Consider the following 24354-nt stretch of genomic DNA (forward strand, 5'->3'; position numbering starts at 1 on the left):
AAAAGGGACATCTTTCTCCAGAGACTGTACAGGACTGGAGCATTTGGGGACAGGAAGACACTTGATGGTAAGAAGTAGTGGTTAGTGCAGTGTGGATGAATGGAAACACCAGTAAACATAAAACCAGTGCCAATTGAACAAATAGAAACAGAGCCAGACTCACCTGAGAAGCATGTATGTACTACTTTACTTATAAAACCTTGAATTGTCAAGATATCAGAGTCCTTTAAATTATGTATATCCTTTCATCCAGTAATAGATCTTCAAAAACATAACCTAAAACAAAATCAAGTCTGTGTATATAGTTTTAACTATAAAGACATTCATCACCATATAGATTATAGTAACTAAAAAATTAGAAATACCTTTAATATCTAGTAATAAACTATTGCTTAAATAAGTTATGCAAAATCCAAACAATGGAATATTGGGCAACCAAAAGAAATGGAAGCATGTTTGGTTCACAGGAAAAGAGCACCATAGAGTTATTAAGGGGAAAATAGTTAACAGTCTAGTTGGTACAATTAAATCCCAGGTCCCTGTGCATAGCAATTTCTAAACAGAAAAAATAAGTTTGGAAGTACAGTGGATCCTTGAGCAACTTGGAGAGGAGGCACTGATCCCCCAGTCATGAATTTGCATGTGATTTCTTTTATTTTGGTACCACGGATCGAACTCAGGACCTTGTGCTTGTGAGGCAGGTGGTAGGACCACTGAGCTAATCCCCGGTCCTGCATGTGATTTCTGACTCTCATCAAAACCTACCTGCCACTTTAATGTTGTTGATCAGAAGTTTTAATGATAATATAGTTGATTAATGTATCTTTTGTATATCATATAAATTATATATGATTAAAAATAGGCAAGAACCACAAGACCACTTTTTACTGCCATATGCAGTTTACTGGAAAGATGAAGTCACAAGAAGATGGTGAACATCATAAGGTGTTTGAAAAGGACACTTGGAATATTTGAACTCACCACAGTAGCAACAAGAAATTGTAGTTTAGTACTACTATGGGTAATTTCATACAGTTCTGAGTTCAGGGGCTGGGGATTTAGGTCAGTGGCCCCGCGCCTGCCTCCCAAGTGCAAGGTCCTGAGTTCAATCCCCAGTACCAAAAAAAAAAAAAAAAAAAAACCCAAAAAACAAAACAGTTCTGATTTTCAGGTTGCATCTTTACTTTGTTTACATTTTCTTGACTATAAATGGATGGCTAGATGGCCTATAAGTGTTTGTGTGCACACATTTTAATAATTTTCAGCTCTTTACAGAAGACTTATGTGTATTTTATAGTAGTAAATTATAAAATAGACTATTAGCTACATACATTTTATTGATTCATATCTTTTTTCTTAATTTTTCAACATTTCTAGGCTATATGGTTCATCTATAAGTTTTTCAAATTGTCACAAATCTCAAAAGAAACCCCTAGAACTGCACCTAGATTATCGGTATTTAAATGAATGCATAAGAAGAAAACAAGAGTGAAGGTCTTTAAAAACAGAAATTGCCCCTTTGGCCCTGTACTTCAGTAGCAAAGAAAGGAACTCAGACTCATTTGGCAAGTGAGACAGATTGCTGGCCTCCTTTTGTGCAATACAGTTACATCAGCCACTTGAAAAGGATTATTATCCATGATGGGTAAGGAGGAGGAGAGGGGAGTGGGGAGCAATCTCCAAAACCTTGAAAAACTCTCAACATGCTCTAGGGGCTAGAAATTCTACTTCCAGCGACCACCTCTTGTACAGATGAAGTCCACATATGCACAAAACACCCAGTGATGTTTTCTGCATAATTTCTTGAATGGGAAAAATGTTTTTAAAAATTAACTTGTCCATCCTAGCAAAACAGCTAGATGAATTATATCTCAACAACACTGTAGAACTCTAGGCAGACACTAAAAATAACACACAGACATGATAAAAAATTTCCCAAACACTACTAGTTTAAAAAGGCTAATTAGTATAATATGCCCCATTTAGATTTCAGTAGAGAAACATAGCATGTTATGTTATATGTTATTCTATATTTTGGCATTTGGAATTTTAAAAATTTATTATCATTTATTAAGTGTACAGCTAAATATCTAAAAATCAATTTTAGGAATATAGGCAGTATCATGTGATACACAGAATTTCTAACATATCTAATATAGTTAATAGTTATTATGCAGCACCATTCTCATAAATATTTAGTAGGCTTATGTTCATGAGAAATAAACCAGACCTTTTACCTTGTAAAAATAGTGGTTTTAATCAAATTAATTTTTAGAGGGCAAAGGACTATTTAAGCCTTCTCAAATTCTCCTAAGGAAAATAAAGTCACACATTTCACTACCATTATCAGTTAATATTTTCAATTTATTAATTAATTCTTGAAAAAACTTACAAAGCATACATTCTATGGGTTTGCAGAATAAAATGCATAAATAGCACTATTCTAAGTAGACTTTAAGGTATTTTGAACATCTAGAAATAACATGGTACTTTATTAAAGAGGAAATAATAAACACAATTTTTTGGCATCAAAAGAGATTCAAATTAGTTCAGACTAAAGCAGTGTATATATGTAACAAGCAATATGCAAATTATATGCATTTATATATACAAAACTATATAATAATCAAATAATACACATTTTCTATACTTAATCCTTCATATGCCTGCCTGTGAACATTTAAAAATCAGTGAGGCCAGCTCAAATACACAGGACCACTGAGAGCAGCTGAACAACCACTGAAATGTCAATGACAAGTTGAAGAAAAAATCACAATTCAAGTGCTAAATGTGAGATATAAAAAATAAGTAATGTAGAGCAGCATAACACATATTTTGGTTTAGAGAATTTTTATTTGATACTTTAAAAGCAGACTAGAGAAGCAAAGCTAATTTACCCCCTGTTAAGAGATTGTATGTTTTGTTTACTGTTTAATATACTGGTATTGTAATTTCTTTGAAAGGCCTAAAATGGTCATTGATTTTAAATAGTCTTATACCCAGAGAGTTGGGACTGTGAAGAAATATGATCCCCATTGTGGCTATCTTCACACTGCATTTCTAATTATGCATTTAACATTTATGTCCCCATCTAAACAGAGTTTCTTGAGAGTGAGGATTATGGCTTGTTTTATTTTGTATTGTCTTTATCTTTGGTTTCCTAGCTCCTGATTCAGAAGCTCTGTCTAATTGATACTGGTTGAATAAATAAATATGATATAGAATTATAAGTTACTGTCCTGAGATCAGCCTATCACATGGGTCATATGGAGATCAGACTACTAAGATACATCAAATCAAGCAAATTATTTTAGTTGTCATTCAGAATCTACCAAAAAAATGTATACACACTTCAGGAAAAAGAAAAGCATATATAAATATTTTAATACTAAATTTATTGAGATATCACGAGGTTACTACAAATCACCTTTGGCCTCTACAATTACAAAAGGTGCTGAAAATGGTGGCCATTAGCTTCCATACATTTATTAGTATGGCAAATTGCTCCTTGAGTAATCTTGGCCATTGAGACTGCTACATATGCATTTTCAATTTCTTCTCTAAGGGCCAGCAGAGTAGTGAGTTTTTTATGTTATACAACATCCTATAGGGCACCCATTTGAGGGTAACACCTTCTGTTAAAAAACATCATACTATTTTTTTTCCTGAAGGGTGTATACATTTTTCGGTGAACTCTGTGTGAGTAAAGATAGCTATAAATTATCAAGAGCAACTGACAAGCAACATGCCACAAAACTCTCTTCATGCTCAAGAATAAAATGACAAATGGGGCCTTCACAAGGAGAAAGAGAACCATAATAAACTCTGGTGCTCATTCATGGCACTAACAAAACTGGGTTGCTATGATTCCAGAATTATTATATCCCCACACATAGTATCTTATATTGCAGGAATTTTGGAAAGGAAAAAGTGGTTTTCTGTGAATAATGAAAATATATGTGATTTTTAGTCTGAAGGTTAAAGTAAAGGAAAAGTACAGCAAATTATGATTCTTACTAGTTAGGATATTCTTGATTTTGAACCATAGTTTTTATAATCAGTCGCCACTTTTCATCTTTTAATGGACTGAAAATATCTTCTCTTTTGTCTAAGGAATGTAGGAAACTGGTTTCATTTTGCCCATGCTGAACTCGAGGACTTAATCACCAACACCCACTTTGAAATCCGTCTTTGCTTGTTGGTGTTGATTAATGTCCTGGCAGAATAAATGCAATGGTTTTAATTGTGAAACTAACCTGATTCAAGCAAATGGGTGGTGAGCTACTAACTATATCATCCATATCTTTATTTTTGTTTCCAGGAAGCACTGAATGCCCCTTTTTCCTCTGGGGACTTCTAGCCTTGTTGGGTTTGGCTCTAATTATATCGCTGATCTTCAATATTTCCCACTATATAGAAAAGCAGCGACAAGGTAAGACATTTTAATAAATAACTGTATGGAACCTGGTTGAATGAAGACTATGAAGTCACTGGAAAACTGACAGAAGTAAGCAATTTTATGAAATGTCATCTAGTAGGATATTTCATCTGTAGAAAATCTATTTGATTTTTTTACCCTAAGGGTTCTCTTAATTTAAGAATATGATCATATTAGACATATGAAAAAAACACCAAATTTAGCTTTGTCTCTGCCTCAGGTATAGGGTTAGAAGGGATTATCCTGATAAATGCACTTTTCCTCCTCTGATAGAACAACCTATGAAATGATAGCTGCAAAGGTCCTTTCTGATGCATGATGAGAAAAGTGAAAAGTAGCTTTTCAAGGTTCATCCCTTCTCAGTCTTCTCAAGATCAGTCAGGCTCTGGACAGGGCCCCAGACTGAAGCGGACTCAGAATAGGACTGGCAAAGCAACACACTGAGCCATGGGTCTAGATAAAGTCTAGGAGTATAGCCAGGAGGATCTACCATGGCAGCTTTTCACTTTCAACAGGCTGGACAGTGGTTTTAGCCAGGTGGCTTTTACTTGCATATGCCATGATGGAAACAGCATAAAGTGCAGCAACTGAAATACTTTGTACTGGGGTCTTTAACATACACAAATTGATATATAGACAGGTGGATGGATAAAAGGATAAAATCTCATTTCTTTCTTCCTTTCTTTCCTTTCTTTCCTTCTTTCTTCCCTCCCTTCTTCCTTCTTTCCTTCTTTCTTTCCTTCTTTCCTTCCTTCCTTCCTTCCTTCCTTCCTTCCTTCCTTCCTTCCTTCCTTTCTTTCTTTCTTTCTTTCTTTCTTTCTTTCTTTCTTTCTTTCTTTCTTTCTTTCTTTCTTTCTTTCTTTCTTTCTTTCTTGGGATCAAACCCAGAGGGTCACACATGCTAGGCAAACACTCTACCATTGAGTTATATCTTTAGCCCTTTTTAAAATTTTATTTTGAGTTAAGCTTTTGCTAAGTTGTCCAGGCTGTTCTCAAATGTGAGATCCTCTTGTTTCAGCTTCCCAAGTATATGGGACTATAGGCCTTTGCTACCCTTGCCAAGCTAAGCACACTTATTTCTGGGAGGTGTCTTAGTATTCTGAAGTCAAGAAACTCTTTGGAGCAGGATATGTAAGCGGTCATAAAATAATAGAAAAGAAAGAGTTAAAGTGTTTTCTTTTAAAAGATGAAATAAAACTAAGATTAAAAAATTAAGTAAAACATGTGTTCAAAAAAAATTGCACGAATCCAATTTAGAACAATGGTCAGTTTGCAGTGATTGTCCTTGATCCTCATAACAGAAGCATCGTAAGTATTTGTGATGCCAATATAAAATATGGAAAGAAAAGAACTGTCATGCAAATTTTTAAAAAGAAATGTGAGAGGCATGATGAAGTGACATAACTGAGATTACATATCCACCAATAGCAGCAAAGTCAGGGCTAAAGGGCCCACATTTCCTCATTCTCTGACCAGAATGGTTTCTACCAGTGCATGTACCTTTATATTGCTGATGAATATTTCAGTCAGAAGCCCAACATTCTTTTAGGATCTCTATTATATCAATTCTACAGCTGAAGTGAAATTCCAAGTAAGCATTACTTTCAGTAATTATTCTAAAATCAAATACAGCATATTTGCATACAAACAAGTTTTATAAATGACTCATCATCAGACGCTTTTTACAAAATTCCCTCCTTTTATAGAAAAAATGAGCTAAGAGTTGACTTTACCTTATAAGATAATTTAAACTGACTATACTTTAATTTCCTCATGATATATTCTTTTTTTTTTTTTTTTGGTGCCGGAGATCGAACTCGGGTCCTTGAGCTTGCACAGCAGGCAGCGAAACCACTGAGCTAAATCCCTGGCCCCTCATGATATATTCTATAAATGTATATATAATATATATTCTTAGCAGAGTTCTGGGGACTTAGTAGGATCTGTACAGCCCACATCCTGTACCTGGTGGCTCTGGTGCTCACTCCCTTCTTTCCACAAATCTTTTTTTTTTTTTCTTAATATATTAATTGCTACATTTTAGGTATACAATACATTTACATTTATCATAGGGTGTTTGTACCTGTACATGATGTATCTTAGTTCTTATTTTTTTCCCCATTACCTATGTGCCCTTCACCCCCACCACCCTTCCCTATTTACATAGACTTTGTTTCCATTTTTTTTTCTTTCTCATAATTTTTCCTTTCCTTTCCTCCCTTTCCCCTTCCCCTCTCACCACCCCTCCACCTTTGGACCTTTTCCTATTTCAAATTATCAATTATTAGTTTTAATCATTTTCATCCTTATTTACACTTTCAGTTTCTCACACTACAGATATTATTCGGTATTTACACATGTGTGTCCTATTTATTTCACTTAAGAGTATGGCCACAATATGCATCCATTTAGCTATAAATAACTCTAGTTTCTCATTTTTTATGGCTGAGTAGTACTCCATTTTATTAAAAAAAAACACATTTTCTTTATCCAGTTTCCAGTTGATGGGCACTTGGGCTGTTTCCAAACCTTAGCTATTACAAACTGTGCCACTATAAACATTGGTGCACATATATCACTGTGGTATGATTCTTTTAATTCTTTGGGGAAGATTCCCAGTAGGGGAATAGCTGGGTCAAATGGGAGCTGTAGTCCTAGTTCTTTGACGTGTCTCCATACTGATTTCTACAGTGGTTGCATCAGTCTGCACTCCCACCAACAATGGAGAAGCCATAGCAATTAGACAAGAGAAAGAAATAAAAGGAATAAAGATAGGAAAGGAAGAAGTGAAACTGTCATTATTTGCTGATGATATGATACTTTACATAGAAGACCCAAAAAACTTGGTCAAAAGCCTTCTAGACCTAATTGACAGATTCAGTAGAGTAGCTGGATATTAGGTCAACACTCAAAAGACAATAGCCTTCTTATATGCAAATAGCAGACCCATTGAGAGAGAAATTTGGGAAATAATTCCTTTTACAGTAGCATCTAAAAAAATGAAATATCTAGGAATCAACCTAACAAAGGAAGTAAAAGACCTCTACACTTTCCACGAATCTTAAGGGCCTACCATGGCTGCATTTTTTCCCACCAAGCTTTGACATTGGTTATTTCAGTGAATGTTAGTTCTTCTGGTCTCTTTGGTGCTCTCACCATGCTTACGCTCCACTCCAATTTCCACTCCACTTCTTGCCCTCATCTCAGTATTATTTAACAAATCTTACAATGCCCTAAGGTTTAGCAGTAGCTGTTGTGTTTGTGTAAGTCATATTCAGATCCATTCCAGTGAGCTTTCTGTAAGCTTCTGTGAAATTAGTTCTTACTATTAGCCAACTACAATCATTTCATTTGAGCATTCACATATCCTCCTTAGTTGGCATGCACAGCCCTAGCCCTTGCACTTTATTGGTGTATAAACCCAAGATTATTAGCCTTGGTGCAGCATTCATTGTTATGCTTTGTTCTCGTCCCACTCTTTCTCTCCACAACACTTTTTCACCTGCCCAACTCCTCCTGACAGCTTTTCCCAAGGATGAGTAATAACTATGCCATCCTTTCCATTTCATATGAACACATAGCACTTTCTTTCTCATCCAGAGATATCAGATAGATTTGGGATTCCCTCTTCAAGCAGCCCCAGTGTCCTGCAGACTCCCCTCTGCCTCATTCCTCCTGCAGAGAAACTAGAAGAGATTCTGTCATATATGGCAGTTTTTCTTCCACTCAGTCTGTGAGTGCAATGCTCCTGCATCCGGCCTCACATAACTTTTTATGTTTGCATCTTTGTGCTACTCTTTGTGGCTAAGAAGCTTGCAAGGTCTGACTCCACCTTGGTCAACAGTCTTGAGTAAGTTTTGCTGGTGTATTAAATAGTTTACAAAAGAAAATCTCCATGCCAGCAACAGTATCTACACATTCAATCAGATACAAAAGATAAGCCTTTTTCTTGATGTTTTCTGTAGCAGCCAGGTAGAAGATTTGAAATGAAGTTCTGTTTTCTTCTTAAAATAAATCTTCCATTTTTATGTGATTTTTGTCCAAATCTGTTCTTTAGGAGGATTATATTTCTTTTGCTGAGTGGAATGCATTAGGTTTTCTTTTCTTTAAAATCCAAAGAACATTATTTATCCAACTCATCCTCTCTGCCTTGAAAAGGATAAATGCAAGCATAATTTGTGAATATATCAGTCTTATCGTGTATCTCCTATTCAGTAGAAAGTTGTGTCACATTTTTCATATTTCACATTGAAAATAAATCAGAGAGATTCCACTATAGCATTTAAACAATGTGCTGTTGTTTCTTGCTATAGCATATTGTGTACAGAAAAGTGAACACTCAAAAAGGGGAAAGCATGAAAGCAAATACATTTGTAATACACCCTCTGAACTATATACCTGACCGCAAGTTTTGCATCTGAATCATAGGAGAGGATTATAAAAACTCATCTAGCATACAAGCATTCTCATATGCAATCGTCCACACTTAGCTGATTTATATCAAAGCACATAGTTTTTAGTTTTGCTAAATGTCCTTGAAAAGACTAGGAGGCATTTGAATCATGTCATTTATTTTTAAATAAACTGGGGAGCACTCATGACGGAGCGAGTTCTTTTCAGAAGCCGAGGCACGCTGATCTTCATTCTTAACTCTAGCTTTGGAACTTTTCATTATTGCTATTCATTTAAAGTGATCACATGCTACTAACCTTCTGAGGAGGAACTGTCAAACTAAAATCACCCAAGCACTGATGGCCCAGCTCCAGGTTCCACATGTTCATTCTACAAAGAGCATGGAATATGGTGCCCTTGAACCTTTTAAGTCCTCTTTCAGGGTATATTTCAATACAGTTGGTCTTGATATATAATCTCCCTTACCTATTATTTATTTTCTTCCTTCCCACATTTTTAGTCCCCTTTTTCTCCCATTTAAGCAATATATATTATTATATTGTGTCCTTTATACCGTTGCTTCTGTACCCTTTTCCCTACAAAGCTTTTTGGTCTTACTTTTATTTTTCTTTTTTCTATTGATAATACATCCAATTACATTTCTCTTCTTTATAGTTTATTCTTTTACACACACATGAGTATACTTTCCAGGTACTGATGTTTATATTTTAAGCACTTCCATTTGAAAGGTCCATATTATATTATAAAAAGATTAGTTGGTTTGGAGAAATATTTGTATTCTACATCTATCATTTCTTATTAAATAGTGGCATTAAAAATTTTTGTTTTCAAATTCTTTTTTTAAAATTTCAGGGGCCAGGGATTTAGCTCAGTGGTTCCACTGCCTACCTCACAAGCCCAGGTCCCAAGTGCAATCCCCAGTACCAAAAAAAAAAAAAAATAATAATAGTTCAAACCATCACTCATCTGGTGACAATTCTCTTATCAAAGGTGAAATTTTAGTAATTTCATTCTAACTTAAGCTTTACTTATATTTTAACTTTAAAATACCATCTTAATAACATGAGCTTTCTTTCCGTTAACTCATTTAATGAAGAAACTTCCCAACTGAAATGAGCATAATTGGAGTAAGGCTTGTTATATGATACAGATTCAGAATGTATTCTATCAATAAGTAACTGCCATTTTATAATTGTTTTTACAGAAATTATCTCATTTTCCATATCTGCTTCATAATATGGTAATATTATTCTTACTTTGTAAACAAATTGATAATCATAGTTTTCTATAATTTCCATGTTATCACAGAGCAAATGTATTGCAAAACTGGAACCAAATCAAATATTTTCTGATTCCTAACCTGGATTTGTTCCATGCTACATCAGGCTATGATTTGACCAACTTCTTATGCATTCACTTTAATTCTAAACAAAACTGAATAATGATGGCCTGAGTATAAACATCTTCTCCCAAATAGAAAGAAATAAAAATATACTGTATATCCTTCATTTTCCAGTTTACAATATTCTGGTCTACATTAACTAATTTTCCTTATGCTTATATCTATATTTCTCAGTTTTTCTGTTTTTGCCAGAATTCTATTCAGTTGTGTGTACTGTGAAACTTTCTTAAGACCTCTCTAGGTTTCCCCCAGCCTTCGTGTGCATGCATATTCACAAGACTAATGTGAAAGTAGTTGAAAACAACTGCATCTTTTATATGAGGTTTGTGGTAGGACATTTCTTGTGGGCTGGAACAAGTGTATTTCTGACAGGATTATTTTCATCAGTTTGGGTTCCATGACCATTTCATCCTCCATAAATTTCCCCACTAATGTTTCTTTAGCAGTTCATAACCTCTCTGGAGAATAACTCAACATTGTCACATATAAATTTAACTAAAAATAATCTTCATAGTTGTTTTATGACTTACTCAATTATTTTAAAATGTTACTGTTAGTTCCTTACCAAAATTGTGTTTTTCATATGTTAAAGTTGAAAGATTGGTAAGTGTTATCTCTGGGTCATTGCCAGAGATTTAGCTAATACTGATCTTTATTTCTAAGTAATATCTTCTGGAAGGCTTTAACTTTGTTTAATGTCTGGTTACATAATAAGCAATTCAAATAGAATAAATAACATGTTATATATATCCATTCAAGTCAAAGAAAATTGATTTATGAATGGATAAAATAGATTTCTGTATAATATTAATTTTAATGATCAAAGCTATATTCTGAATATTTCTTAATTTATTTCAATAACTCATTATGATTCTATTACCTTCACTACTGAAAACTCTTAAAGTTGTAGTTTTCCAAATTCTTTCATATACATATTTAACTAGAAGTAATTTGGCTTTGAGCTACCAACAAGGTTCAATGGTAGGTAACATAATGAGATTTGGACATAATTTTTTTGGTTTTATTGTCATAAATTATATTCCTGGTCAGTCTTGTCTTTGCAAACCAAAGAGAAATGTTTCTCTTTAAAGCCATACTACTGTTTTGACTAATTTTAGGGACTGAGTTCCAATATTTTCCCAGTCTCTTCTCCCTAAGATTATTTCCACCACTTACTATTGTTTGCACCATATGGATAAATGGAGTTATGGCCTGAGCTACTTCCTTAACATTGCTTTATATTGTTGCTTAGAAGCCAAGAAATGTTAACACTTTGAGGAGAGATGAGAGAGAGAGAGAGAGAGAGAGAGAGAGAGAGAGAGAGAGAGAGAGAGAGAGAGAGCTCTTAGGGATTGTTATATAAGAAGGAAAAGAATATTCAAACCAATATGAGCAAAGGAGGAAATTAACAGAAGAATGCAGAAAGACCCACAGAACTCAAAGGCAAAAAGCACATCCACACTCCACAATGGACAGGAACCATAAGGGAGGCATGAGTAGTGGTCCTGGCTTTCACTGCCTTGTGTTTCTTGTGCATTAATTGGCCATGCATCTGGGTTCTATATAATTTTGAACTTGCTTGTTTCCACCTCAAATTGCCAAGACAGAATCTGATTGGCCCATACAGGAGAAGGTCTTTATCTTTGTATTAGTCAGCTTTATATTACTACAACAAAAATACCTAAGGTGGCTCAATATTTAAAGGGCAGAAATTTGTTTAGCTTATAGTTCTGGAAGTTTAAAGTCCAGACAGTTTCTGTAGAGAAAGCCTCCCCACGACTACATCACCTATGGCAGATAGCAACAGCAGGAGCACAGGTTGAAGTAAACAATCATATCTCCAGCCAGGAAGCAGAGACAGAAAGGGAACTACCAAGGGATGCTATGAGAAAACACTTAACCTCATGGAGGGCAACATACTCAATGACCCAAGATCTTCCCACTGAGCACCCACCCCTCTTGACAGTTCAATAGCACCTACTGATACCACCATCCTGGGGACCAAGCCTTCAACACAAGGACTCCTGGGGTATACCCAAACCATCACATCTCTAGTCCAATCATTGGTGGAGTATAGTCAGGCTCAGGAGTGTAGTCAAATATGTTTACTTACATTGATGCTAAGCTCCCCCAGAACACGGTGGGAGACTTAACAAATGTATGTCAAAGTTTTTTTTAATTTGTATGTTTTGAATATCTTTCAGATAAAATGTACAGATATTCTGATAACTACATTCCCAGGTATGTTGAAATTGAGTCATTTATTATGACTTCCAACTAATAAGAGACAGTAACAAATGCTGTAGTATTTATTTATAGATTTAGCTCAGGGTTGTTGTACTTGGGTTAAAATAAAATAAAAAATAATTTTGATTAATTTTATACTTATTTGAAGATAAGCAGGTGTAACATTATTATCTGCCCTAGTTATTAACATGTCCTCTGTCAAGCAAAGAGTTGGGAGAAGAATGAAATGAAACTCTAAACTTAGCATCTGTAGAATTTCATTTATTTCAGAAGCAGATATCCTAGATTATTATTCAGATAAAATTTTAAGAGTACAGTACAATTTTATATAAAATTATACTGCACTTCAGAGTCTAGTGAAGGAAGAAATCTGGCAATACTTTAAAAATTTAAGATATACACACATGCACATATATGCATGTATACACATATGTACAAATATGCTTAGTGCATATTTAGGGGTAATGACAATAAACATGGAGATCCAATGAGTCTATACTCTAAAATAATATTCAATATATACACTATAGAGTCTCAACTCTAAAATAATATGCTCCAAAATAATATATAATATAAATAATATAGATTCTTTTTAATACTGGTTCTCTTTAATATATTAATGTAGTTGCAGAATTTGTATATGTGCATTATGATATGTTTTAAAAGAATATTTATGGAATAAACCTAGTAAAAAATTATTTTTAGATAGTATATGCTACCCAAATGTGTCATCATATTGGAGAGTCCATTTCAGGTAAGAAAACAATCTAAATAAAGAGAATTTTCTAGTGTCCTTTCAGATCTTCTGAAATGGTAGGCAGAAGGATCTTTGGAAAATACTGAGCTTTCTAACTGGATAGGAAAAGATCATGCCTTTTTCACCTCTAAAAATTCTTTTTATTTTTTTTTATTTGGTTTTTTGAGACAGAGTCTCACTATGTAGTTCAGGCTGGGCTTGAACTCACTATGTAGCCCAGGCTGGCCTTGAACTCACAGCGATTCTTCTGTGTCAGCCCCTGGAGTGTTGGGATTACAAATGTGTGCACCACACCAGACTCTAAAAGGTCTTTTTTAAAAAAAAATTCTTCATGTTAAAAAGTCTCTGGTTCATTTAAGATCTGGGCTTCAGGCTGTCCCACATAAAATTTTTATTTTTAGGATCACTATTAATATTGGATGCTTCAGCATGAGGTCATTTTCAAGTCATCAATTCATGTCAAGAATTATTTGCTGATCACTTTTTTGTTTGTTACAATAAACAAGACAAAGAAGATCCTAAAACACAAAGTAGACACTAATCTTTTTGATGATTGATTTGATACTTGTCATTTCAAGGACAATTAAGATGCAATGTGATAGAAAGTCTTGTGATTTGATCATTTAGCTAAAGACAAAGTTGATGGTTTGGGGATTAGCACAGGAAGACTTGGATGGGAAAATTGGTAAAATATCCATCTCTATGTAAGCAGGTCCTTAGCTGTAGGCAAATGTGGGAAAGAGGCTGGTTCTTTTATAATGTTCATCCAATAAATATTCATTCAATAAAAAAAACAGTGTACTAGACAATTGTAAAACAAGTTCACTGGCTGCCAGTTCCAAGGGTGGACTCCCACTGTATGAAGAATAGCTCATTTATTGTCTATTTCAGCAGACAATAGTCTATAGTAATAGATCTCTATTTAGGCAACATTTGAATGTAAGATACAGATGTTATCCATAAAGTCATATTTACAAATTTTGTTTATACTTCTTAACTTGTCTGCTTCTCTTGATTATGTGATTTGAGATCCAAAATCGCTTTTTCAGAGGGACATTGACTCTCCAACAACAAATATGAAATTATTTTCAGTCATTAAATTTAAAGCCTTAAAACAAAGCAAGTGGAAATAAATCTATCTTTTCAAGGTGGAGTTAGAGTTACAGGTGATTCTTTGGTTCCAAAATGGCTCACAGCCAGGTAGAAGGAAGGCGCTTCCATCACAATGAGTTCCCCATTACACTCTATATAACACCTGTTTAGCTGAGACGCTATGCTAGAGGGAAGACAAATTTTTCTCTGATCTTTATTTGCTTCCTTCTCCAAATCTCTGCCCTTCCTGTACTAGTAGGTGAGAATTACAGCCAATTTAAGGGCATAGCATCTAAATCTAACATATAGTTAGAGATGTGTTTCATGATATTGACCCTTGGTCCAATTTATTTTTCCCCTAAAGTGCAATTCTACATAATTATTGTCTTTTTATTTGTGTAAAGAAGTTAATATAGTGGGCATACCAGGTATTTGGGATCCAGACAATTTAGAATTTTAATCAAATTCTTGGAATGGTATATTTGTATTGGGAAGAGATTTAACATTGGTGAAATTCATTTTTAACATCTGAAAAATACTGATGATAATATATTTTAATTACAGAAATCAGTTGATGAAAAAGTTGCTGTGTAACTGGATGAAAATTAAGATTTAAGAAAATTCTGCCTGCATGCAGCTTGTTCACCCTAGTTTAGGAAGGCAGCTCTGGCTTACAATTACTTTAAGCTATTTTGGCCCTTCAGATTTCAGCCTCTCACAGAGCTTGGTACATGCTCCCACTAGGTTCTCGTGGTCTGTTCTTGGGTAGCACTAGAGGTGCTTTTATCACACAGTGTTATTTTATCTCAGCCACTTTTCTACTGTATAGTGATTTCTTGGATGTCTAGATCTGCAAGAAGGCAGATCTAACAAAATATAAATAGTGCCCTATATGTAACTAATCTCAACTCTCCTCTTGACCTACTGTTCTCAGGATTGAAAGTCCTTAAACCAAGAGAATTCCTGGGTGTCCTTCATGACATAAGGACTCCTAAGTGGGTACACAGGTGAGGCCCTTCCTATGACGCTGCCTCACATGGTCCCAAAGTACCTCTAAGGTTTCCAGCTTCCTGTATGTTTTAACACACAAATAACCATAAAAGGAAATGATCTGTTTCTTCTCCTATTCTATCTTGAACCTAACTGGTCTTCTTCAGTCCTCTTTGCTGCACTGGCTCAGCTCCCATCAAAGTCACCAATGAATCTTAGTTTCATCTAACTGGGTCCATCTGTAGCATCTGACACACTGACACTGTCTACTTGAGACACTTGCTCCTCTATATTCGAGGCCACCACCAACACCCTTTTACTTTTTTCTTTCTAGCAGTTCCTTTTTCTTTGCTGGCTCCTGAACCTTCAACATCAGAGAACCCAGGGCTCCTCTAGTGAACTTTTCCTCTACTTATACTTATTTCACAAATGATTTCATAGTCTTTCATGACTAAATAACATTTCTGTGTTGATGGAACCCAAACTTATATCTTTACCTATTTAAAGAGATGGCTGCTGAGCAAATCAAGTTAACATTTGCCAAAACCAATTTCTGATAGACTCCTAGGCTTGCTCCTTCTGCAATCTGACAACCTCTCACCTCCATAAACCAACTTTATTTAGTTTTGTAGAAATGCCATTTTTATTTGAATGTTAGAACCTAATATTTATACCACAGAATTTTGGAACTTAAAAGAATAATAGAGATCAAGTTTAATATTCTTGATTTATGAATAAAGCAATTGAAACTTAGAAAATTGAGGTCCAGAAGCATCTAGGAAGAAATAATTATTTTTAAATTGAATTGAGTTATTTAAATCCACAGAGAGCTTTTATCCTCTCAGCTATGGGCTTTTTTATAAATTTATTTTGAAAAATAATTACAGTAATCTTCCACATAAAACACTGCTAAATGTTTGTTGTTAAAGTTAAATTACATGTCTGTAATAAACTAGAGCTATGTGGCATTGCCAAGTAAAAAATGCATTTTTTAATTTGTTTGTTAGGCAACTGCTCCTGAATAATCGTTTATTTGAGAGATTAATCATCTGAGACCTGCTTGTAGACACAGGACCCTGTAATATAAATCACATCTCATTTTCATTCATAGAGAATGAAATGATATTCCTTTTTTAGACATGATTTATCATTTGCTGGTTTTATCTGCTATGTGGGCTAGGAAAATGGATGGATTGTCTTATTAGAAATTCTTCACCTTTTACTATAATATTCTCCGAGTAGCCAGAGAAAAGCCATGAACAAGGACCACCACATACCCCAATATTAAGCTGTATTACATTACTGGATGGAAACAAAGGTTACGGATGAGTTCTATTGTTATCAGATAAGCAAAATACATGCTACTCCTGAACCCTTCATACCATTTCATGCAGGCATCATTTGAGCTATTATTTTTTTAAGGACTGACACCTACTGTTTACATATATTCTCTCCTCTTTCAGAAGCTGAGAAGTAACATGGGTGTCATGGTATGAGATAAGAGTTCTTTTATCTTTTGATACAATTCCCTCCATCTCACAGTGACATAATCTCAATGTAAAAGTACTTGGTACTATTTTATAAAATGCCACTCTCACCACCTGTGTTCTGTTCCCAGGCTGCCATTGTCAAAGCTGGTTACTTGGACCACTGTCAGTGGTAGGATGACACTGGGGGGATGACATTCTGATGTGCCTCATATTACTTATCTGTAACATGGGGATGATATAGTGTCTGCCCATTGGAATTTTTATGAGAACTAAATGAAAAAAGTCATGAAACACACTAAGAGTAGAATCTGATACACAATCATTGCTAAATAATCATTTACTATTATTACCTAAAAAAATCTGCAAGCCCAACTATTTAAATTTACACACCTGCACACACATGCATATACACACCTACATGCGTTCACCGACGTCCTTGCTCATGAACACATTTAACCTTGCTTAGTTGCAACTGGATAAGAACATGCAATGGTTTGATCTCAATACTAAATTTAGCTAAATATTAGTTATGAACTATGTGTAAAGTGAACTCTAATTAGATAAATGGTTTTTTTGGTTATAGGGTTGATGAATGTGATATTGAAGACACACCAATTTATGGTAATTTAGATAAGGTAATCCCAGGTAAGTTTTATTCTTTCATAAGTTAAATGTATCAATAGATTAAATAATTCCATTTGAGGTGGCTATTTTTAAAACACAATCATATTTAAATATATAGTAAATATAAATTCAAATATATTTAGTATATTGTTTAAGATTTGCTTCCAAAGGTTTATATTGTAAATTATATTATGATATTTATTGTAAATCACTATCCTGCTTTTCTATATTATCTTCATTTTACTCTAGTAATAATGAGACTAAAGGAAGAGTCTGTGATCATGAATTTTGACACACAAAGCATTCCATGAAATACAGCTATTTCTAGAACAGTACTTGTGTTCTGTGTACAAAAGCAAATCCACAGTGAATAATCAGAAACAATGAACCCTCTCTCTTGTTTCCTGTGTTCTAATTGGATCTTTTTAAGTGGAGAACCTGAGGCTGCATTGATGGCAAGTGGGAGAAGAAGAACTAAATCATCATACATTTTTTGTTCTTGCAAGTCCTCCTATCCCATATTCCTCTAACCATCCCAACCACCTTAACAACAAATCACTCTAAATTCTTCCAAACAGGAAAAACTTGTTCTGATCCCAGAGCTAATGAGAGAAGCTACCACTCTTCCCCTACAAGCCTTCAAATAATTCATGAGCAGAGAGTCTGGAGTCATCATGTCTGCATTCTGCATCTCAAACACAGAGATTTCCTATAATATACTAAATGTATCTGACTATCTATGTATCAAACAGTATGGAATCCTCCCAAAGTTAGGTATATGGTAATTTTATAGGTTCCAGTAATTTATCTAATTATGTCTTTCCTTCCATTTAAAACTGTCCTTTAATCTCTGCATCTATTTTTCAGGATTATACTGTTAAAATAATTCACCCTCCTGTTTCACTTTACAGAACTGTGATGCCCACCTGTAACATTTGAGGCTTACATTATGTAGTCTGGTAGCTCAATATGTTCCATATCTGTAATTTTCATTAAGTGCACCTAGGTGTTACTTCCCCAAATACTGAGGTTTAGGAATCTTCTACTATACAAATAAATGGGTGATTTTTGTGTTTGTATGTCCTAGATGGGGCTTAGGAATATGCTACTTAATAAACTATGAGGTTATATTGAGTTACTTGCTCCTAGATTGAGTTTAGGAATCTATTATTTATAAATCAACAGGTGATGCTGATGCAGATTTTCTCTTTTTTTTATTAAATTCTTTTATTGGTACATTGTAGATATACAACACAATTACATTTCTCATTGGAAATTGTACCTTTACATAATGCATCTTGGTTCTTATTTTTTCCCCATTCCTAGCCCTCCCTTCACACCCTCCACCCTTCCCTATTTACAAAGACTTTATTTCCATTTTTCCATTTCTCAGCATTTTTCCTTTCCCTCTTTCCTTTCCCCTGCCCCTCCCACTACCCTTACCCCTTTGGACCTTTTCTTCCTATTTTGCATTATTGATTATTCATTCTAATCAATGGTACATTTTAGGTATATAATATAATGACATTCATCGATGGAAAATTGCACCTTTACATAGTCTCTCTTGGTTCTTATTTTTCACCCTTGCCCAGCCCTCCCTTCAACCCCTCCAGCCCTCCCTATTTAAAAAGATTTTGTTCCTATTTTTCCATTTTCTCATATTAATCTCATTCCCTTCTATCCTTTCCCCTATTCCTCCCACTTCCTTCCCCTTTGCCCCTTTTCTTCCTATTTCACATGACCTATTATACATTTAGTCCTTATTTACACTTTCAGTTTCTCACACCAGAGAAACTATTAGGTATTTATTCATGTGTGACCTGTTTATTTCACTTAAGAGTATCACCTCAATGTGCATCCACTTAGCTATAAATGTCTCTAATTTCTCATTTTTTTATGGCCGAGTAGTCCTCCATTTTATTAAAAAAACACATTTTCTTTAACCAGTCCCCAGTTGATGGGCATTTGGGCTGTTTCCAAGTTTTAGCTATTACAAACTGTGCTGCTATGAACATGGGTGCACATATATCACTGTGGTATGATGCTTTTAATTCTTTGGGGAAGATCCCCAGCAGTGGAATACTGGGGTCAAATGGGACTTCCAGACTGAAGATTTTTTTCCCACATTGTGGGTTGTCTCTTCACACTGCTGGTGGTTTCTCTTGCTGTGAAGAAGCCTTTTGATAAGAAGAGATCCCCCTTGTTGATTGTTTGTGCTAGTTCACGGGCAACTGAGGTTTTGTTCATAAAATCTTTTCTTACACCGATGTCTTCAAGGGTTCTACTTAACCTCTGTTCCAACTGGTTCAGCGATTCTATTTTAATATTTAGGTCTTTAATCCATTTTGATTTTAGTTTAGTGCATGGTGAGAGATACAGGTCTAGTTTTAATCTTTGGCAAATTGAAGCCCAATTTTTCCAGCACCATTTATTAAAGAGGCTATTTTTCCTCCAGTGAGGGTGTTTGGCTCCTTTATTGAAGAGGACATGGCTGAGTTTGTCTGGCGTTGTTTTTGCATCTTCTAATCTGTTCCACTGGTCCTCAAGTCTGTTTCTTTGCCAGTACCATGCTGTTTTTATCACAGTAGCTTTGTAGTATAGTTGCAGGTTGGGGATTGTGATACCCCCTGCCATGTCTCCATTACCTAGAATTGCTTTTGGTATTCTGGGTCTCTTCTTGTTCCAAATGAATTTTTGGATTGTTTTCTCAAGGTCTATGAAGTATGCTGCTGGGATCTCAATTGGAATTGCATTAAATCTATATAGCAGTTTTGGAAGTATGGCATTTTCACTACATTAATCCTTCCTATCCAGGAGCAGGGGATGTCTGTCCATTTTCAGATATCATCTTCAATCTCTCCTTTCAGAGTGCCATAGTTTTCAGAGAAGAGGTCTTTGATTTCTTTTGTTAGGATGATTCCTAGGTGTTTCAGTTTTTTGGATGTTATTGTGAAAGGAATTATTTGCCCTATTTCTCTCTCAGTGAGTCTGTCATTGGTGTAGAGGAAAGCTATTGATTTTTGTGTGTTGACCTCGTAACCAGCTACTTGACTGAATTTGGTTATTAAGTGTAGAAGACTTTTGGTGGAGTTCTTGGGGTCTTCTATATAGAGTATCATGTCATCTGCAAATAATGACAATTTGACTTCTTCATTACCTATCTTTATTCTTTTTCTTTCTTTCTCTTGTCTAATTGCCATGGTTAATGTTTCCAGAACTATATTGAACAAGAGTGGTGATAGTGGACATCCTTGTCTTGTTCCTGATTTGAGTGTGAAGGATTTCAGTTTTTGACAATTTAGTATAATACTGGCTGTTGGGTTTTCATAGATGGCTTCTATCAGTTTGAGGTAGAGACCATCTATTCCAATTTTTTGTAGGGTTTTTATCATAAATGCATGTTGGATTTTGTCAAATGCTTTTTCTACATCTATGGAGATAATCATATGGTTTTTGTCCTTGGCTCTATTGATATAGTGTATTACATTGAATGATTTTCATATATTGAACCATCCCTACATCCCTGGGATGAATCCCACTTGATCTGGGTGTATGATCTTCTTGATGATCTTCTGTGATGCAGATTTTCTATATCCCAAAAGAAAAAGAAAAAGCTGCTTTACCAAAAGGATTAAAAGATTATTTAGGCACCTTTTGTTATTAAAAATAATATTTTTTTCTCTCTCTGAGGTCAAGTTCGTGTATTCCATATTTCGGTCAGCTTACCAGCCATTCTAACTGAGCCTATCTAGGGACATATCTAGGGGAAGAAAAGTATGAATGATTCAATAAACATATCCCCACAGGATGAGATGATTGCAGGTTTGCTGGCTTCTAGATAACGTACAAAAGCTCCAAATGCTGGGACCAGCATTTTACAGTCCCTTAAGATAGCCTAGGTGATCTGTTCTGTCACTGATTGATGATGCAAAAATCATAATTTAAACCTTAATTTTTGAACTTAGAATGTTGAGTTTTAAATGCTTCCTAGTAAAACTTCTTTCATCATAGAAATTACAAAATTGTTGCCACTGTTATATTATCATTGTGCTTTATTCCACCATGCGCTGTTTGCAATCATACCTAAATAGCAAAGAATATGGAAATCCTGTAACTCAGGGCTTCTAAATGGTAGTTTAAAATGGGACTATCATATTCTGCAACAGTGTAAAAAACTTAATATGCTCTATCCTTATCCTAAGGATTTCTTTTTGTATTATTAATCCTGTGAAGAGAAAGACTTCAATGTCAGATCTGAAGGTAACAGTTTGTGCTTCCATAACCTCATCAATATCTCTACCAATAAGACTAGCATGATCATAAGGGATTCTTATTTACAACTAAATGTTATTTGGATTGTGTACTTTTATTCATGCCATTGTAAATCACAATCTTTTCAAATCTCAAGAACCGATAGATGAAGACTGCTATGAACAAATGAAAGCCCGGCCAGAAAGATCTATAAATAATTTGCAAGAAGCCACTCCCTCTGCACAGGTGAGTTTTGATTTCTGTACCCAAGGTCAAGTTCAGTCTAAGTTGAAGCACATGGGATATTTCCAGAGTGTAGGATAGGTACATTCTGATATACATTGTTAGAAATATTGTACCCTGAACCAAATGTCAAGTTTTAGGAACTTTCTGGGGACTTCTAAAACATTACTGGAAACCTCTGCAGTTGACTCCAGTCTCCTGCCAAATGTATGACGCAGGCCTGAGGAAAAAAACTAAAACACAGAAGAGGGATGCCAGACAGAAAGACAGAGAGACAGAAAGTAGGATGTTAGGATGACCAATGTGATACAACTGACAAAGGCGCTGGTCAGTCCAAGCCCCTGATTTTTGTTGTTAATCAACTGGGGCAAAGGTGAGCTATATACAAGGGCGGTATTATGTGCAAGGACACACAGTCATGCAGTTTCTATGGAAATTAATGTAAACAAGCCTTAAATAGGACAAAACAAAGCATTCTTGAATTAGGAACAGAATAGACAAAATATATGGTTGTAATTAGATCACTGTCCTTCTAGTTAAGAAAGTTTTAATTGTTTTGAATGGAATTCGGGTGAGTTACTCTGACCTCAGCATGTAGGCTTCAGCCAGACTCACTTCTCAAAAGAAGCCAATTGTGGGGTTAACAGCCTGCTTTGGGCATAATCAATATTGTGGTCCCTTGCAGGACCTGACCTCTATGGGAAAATTCAGAGGACAATGAACAGAACTCAAATCTAACCCAGAGCCAAAATTATGTATAATTAAAAAGGCAAGGGATTTGAAAGCAAAAACGGGGTTATTCCTAAATAATTAAGCTTTTCCTTAAAATGTGAGAAATGTATAATGTTCATAGACCCAGGTACCAGGGGGGCAGGGGAGAGAGAGAGAGAGAGAGAGAGAGAGCGAGACTTTAGTTATAACTTAGCTGGATATAAAACATCATAGCTTTACTCTAAAAGGCAAATGTATATAAATTTTAATACAAGTGCTATGCCATGCTTGTATGATATGAAATTGTGAAATACACACACACCTTTTATGGGGACAGGCAGGGCAACGTAAGCAGACATATGCAAACCCAAAAATGGAAAGATTCTCCTTTTCTTTCCATAATCAATTCAACTTCATCAGCCTTAATTCTCACCTCATTAAATACCATTCAAAATTCTTACCATGTGCTCCTGAAATGCCATAAATTTATGTTGAAAGTCTTCTTTCTTCTCTCCCAAACCTGTCTCTTAATTATATCCTCATTAGTATCAAGCAACAGTAATAGGGACAGCATTTCTTAAGCAGTTGTTCTGTGTCAGGCCTCATGTTGTCTGCTATACAGGCATTATCTCCTTAGATTTCTATGAGGAGGGCAGAATTAGTATTCCTATTTTACAAGTGGGATGAAGGATGGAAATCTTGTCTAGACTACTTAAGTACGAACTATGGAGAAAGAATCCAAACTTAGATCTGTCTAATGGAAAGTATTCTCTCACCTGAAATAGATCACATCTTGGAAATTTCCCATTAGGGTAATTTTTTTATATGAATCCCCTAAGAAATCAGATTTCTTGACATTTCTAAGAAACCATGATGTGAAGAGGTTTGAGAAAAATATAAATTCATCAAATATGTCATCTGATGTTCGGTTAATTCTAAAATATGTATTAGATGAAAAATATGAAAAACTACATGATACAATATGATCTGCTAAACCTATGATAGTAAAGGAAAACCTACTTAAAAAGGTTAACATATAACCACACCATGTAAAGTACAGAGATTCATGGTACTTTAATTGTAAAAGTACTGAGAATTCTGAATAGAAATTTCCACTCAATACACAAGAATTTTACAGGCCAGCTTTGAGCTGCATTTGGATTTTACTCAAGTGGAAATTATGCAAAGCCTTATAATGTCTTTAAGCCTTCACTTTTATAAATTATATACTTAAAGATATGGTCCTACTCAGAAAATTAGTCTTTATTCTATTACATTCTTCTTATAAATTTAATTTTATGTATTAAAAATAATCTCTTTATATATGCTCAATTCAATTTCATTAGAATAATCATGATCCACTCAGTTTGCTACTATAATACTTTGTAATTCTGGTCCATTCCAAAGGCATAAGGAATCTACAATATTATACACAAAACCTAAGGGTGAAAGTGTGAGAGAAAATGTAAATAACCTCTTTGCCCTTTGAAAATGATATATATGGTTCAGAGATTGTAATTTCAATATTTCAGTCTACTCTCAATGAGAAAAAGTTAATCAGAAAACCTAGAAATAAAATGAGTCCACAAGAGAGTTCACACTGAACAAAATTCAAGGGCTCAGTTGTGAACTTTTATCTTTATATCCAAATCTCGAATCAATCTCTCTCTTCTTTCCCATGGCAGAGATAACCGCT

The 24354-nt window shown here is 34.8% G+C and overlaps 1 protein-coding gene across 1 annotated transcript in view; it reads left to right on the plus strand.

The window, feature by feature from the left end:
- Positions 1 to 24354, plus strand: part of Trat1 (T cell receptor associated transmembrane adaptor 1) — a 38515-nt gene that overhangs the window by 8549 nt on the left and 5612 nt on the right. The window contains exons 2-5 of the mRNA XM_004835833.4: positions 4322 to 4432; positions 12458 to 12494; positions 17413 to 17474; positions 21862 to 21950. Coding sequence (XP_004835890.1) covers positions 4322 to 4432; positions 12458 to 12494; positions 17413 to 17474; positions 21862 to 21950 — 299 coding nt within the window. The remainder of the gene's footprint in view (positions 1 to 4321; positions 4433 to 12457; positions 12495 to 17412; positions 17475 to 21861; positions 21951 to 24354) is intronic.

Source organism: Heterocephalus glaber, unplaced genomic scaffold (genome assembly GCF_053883595.1).
Source record: "Heterocephalus glaber isolate CG9 unplaced genomic scaffold, H.glaber_assembly_v1.0 deba00000122, whole genome shotgun sequence".
Classification (NCBI taxonomy): domain Eukaryota; kingdom Metazoa; phylum Chordata; class Mammalia; order Rodentia; family Bathyergidae; genus Heterocephalus; species Heterocephalus glaber.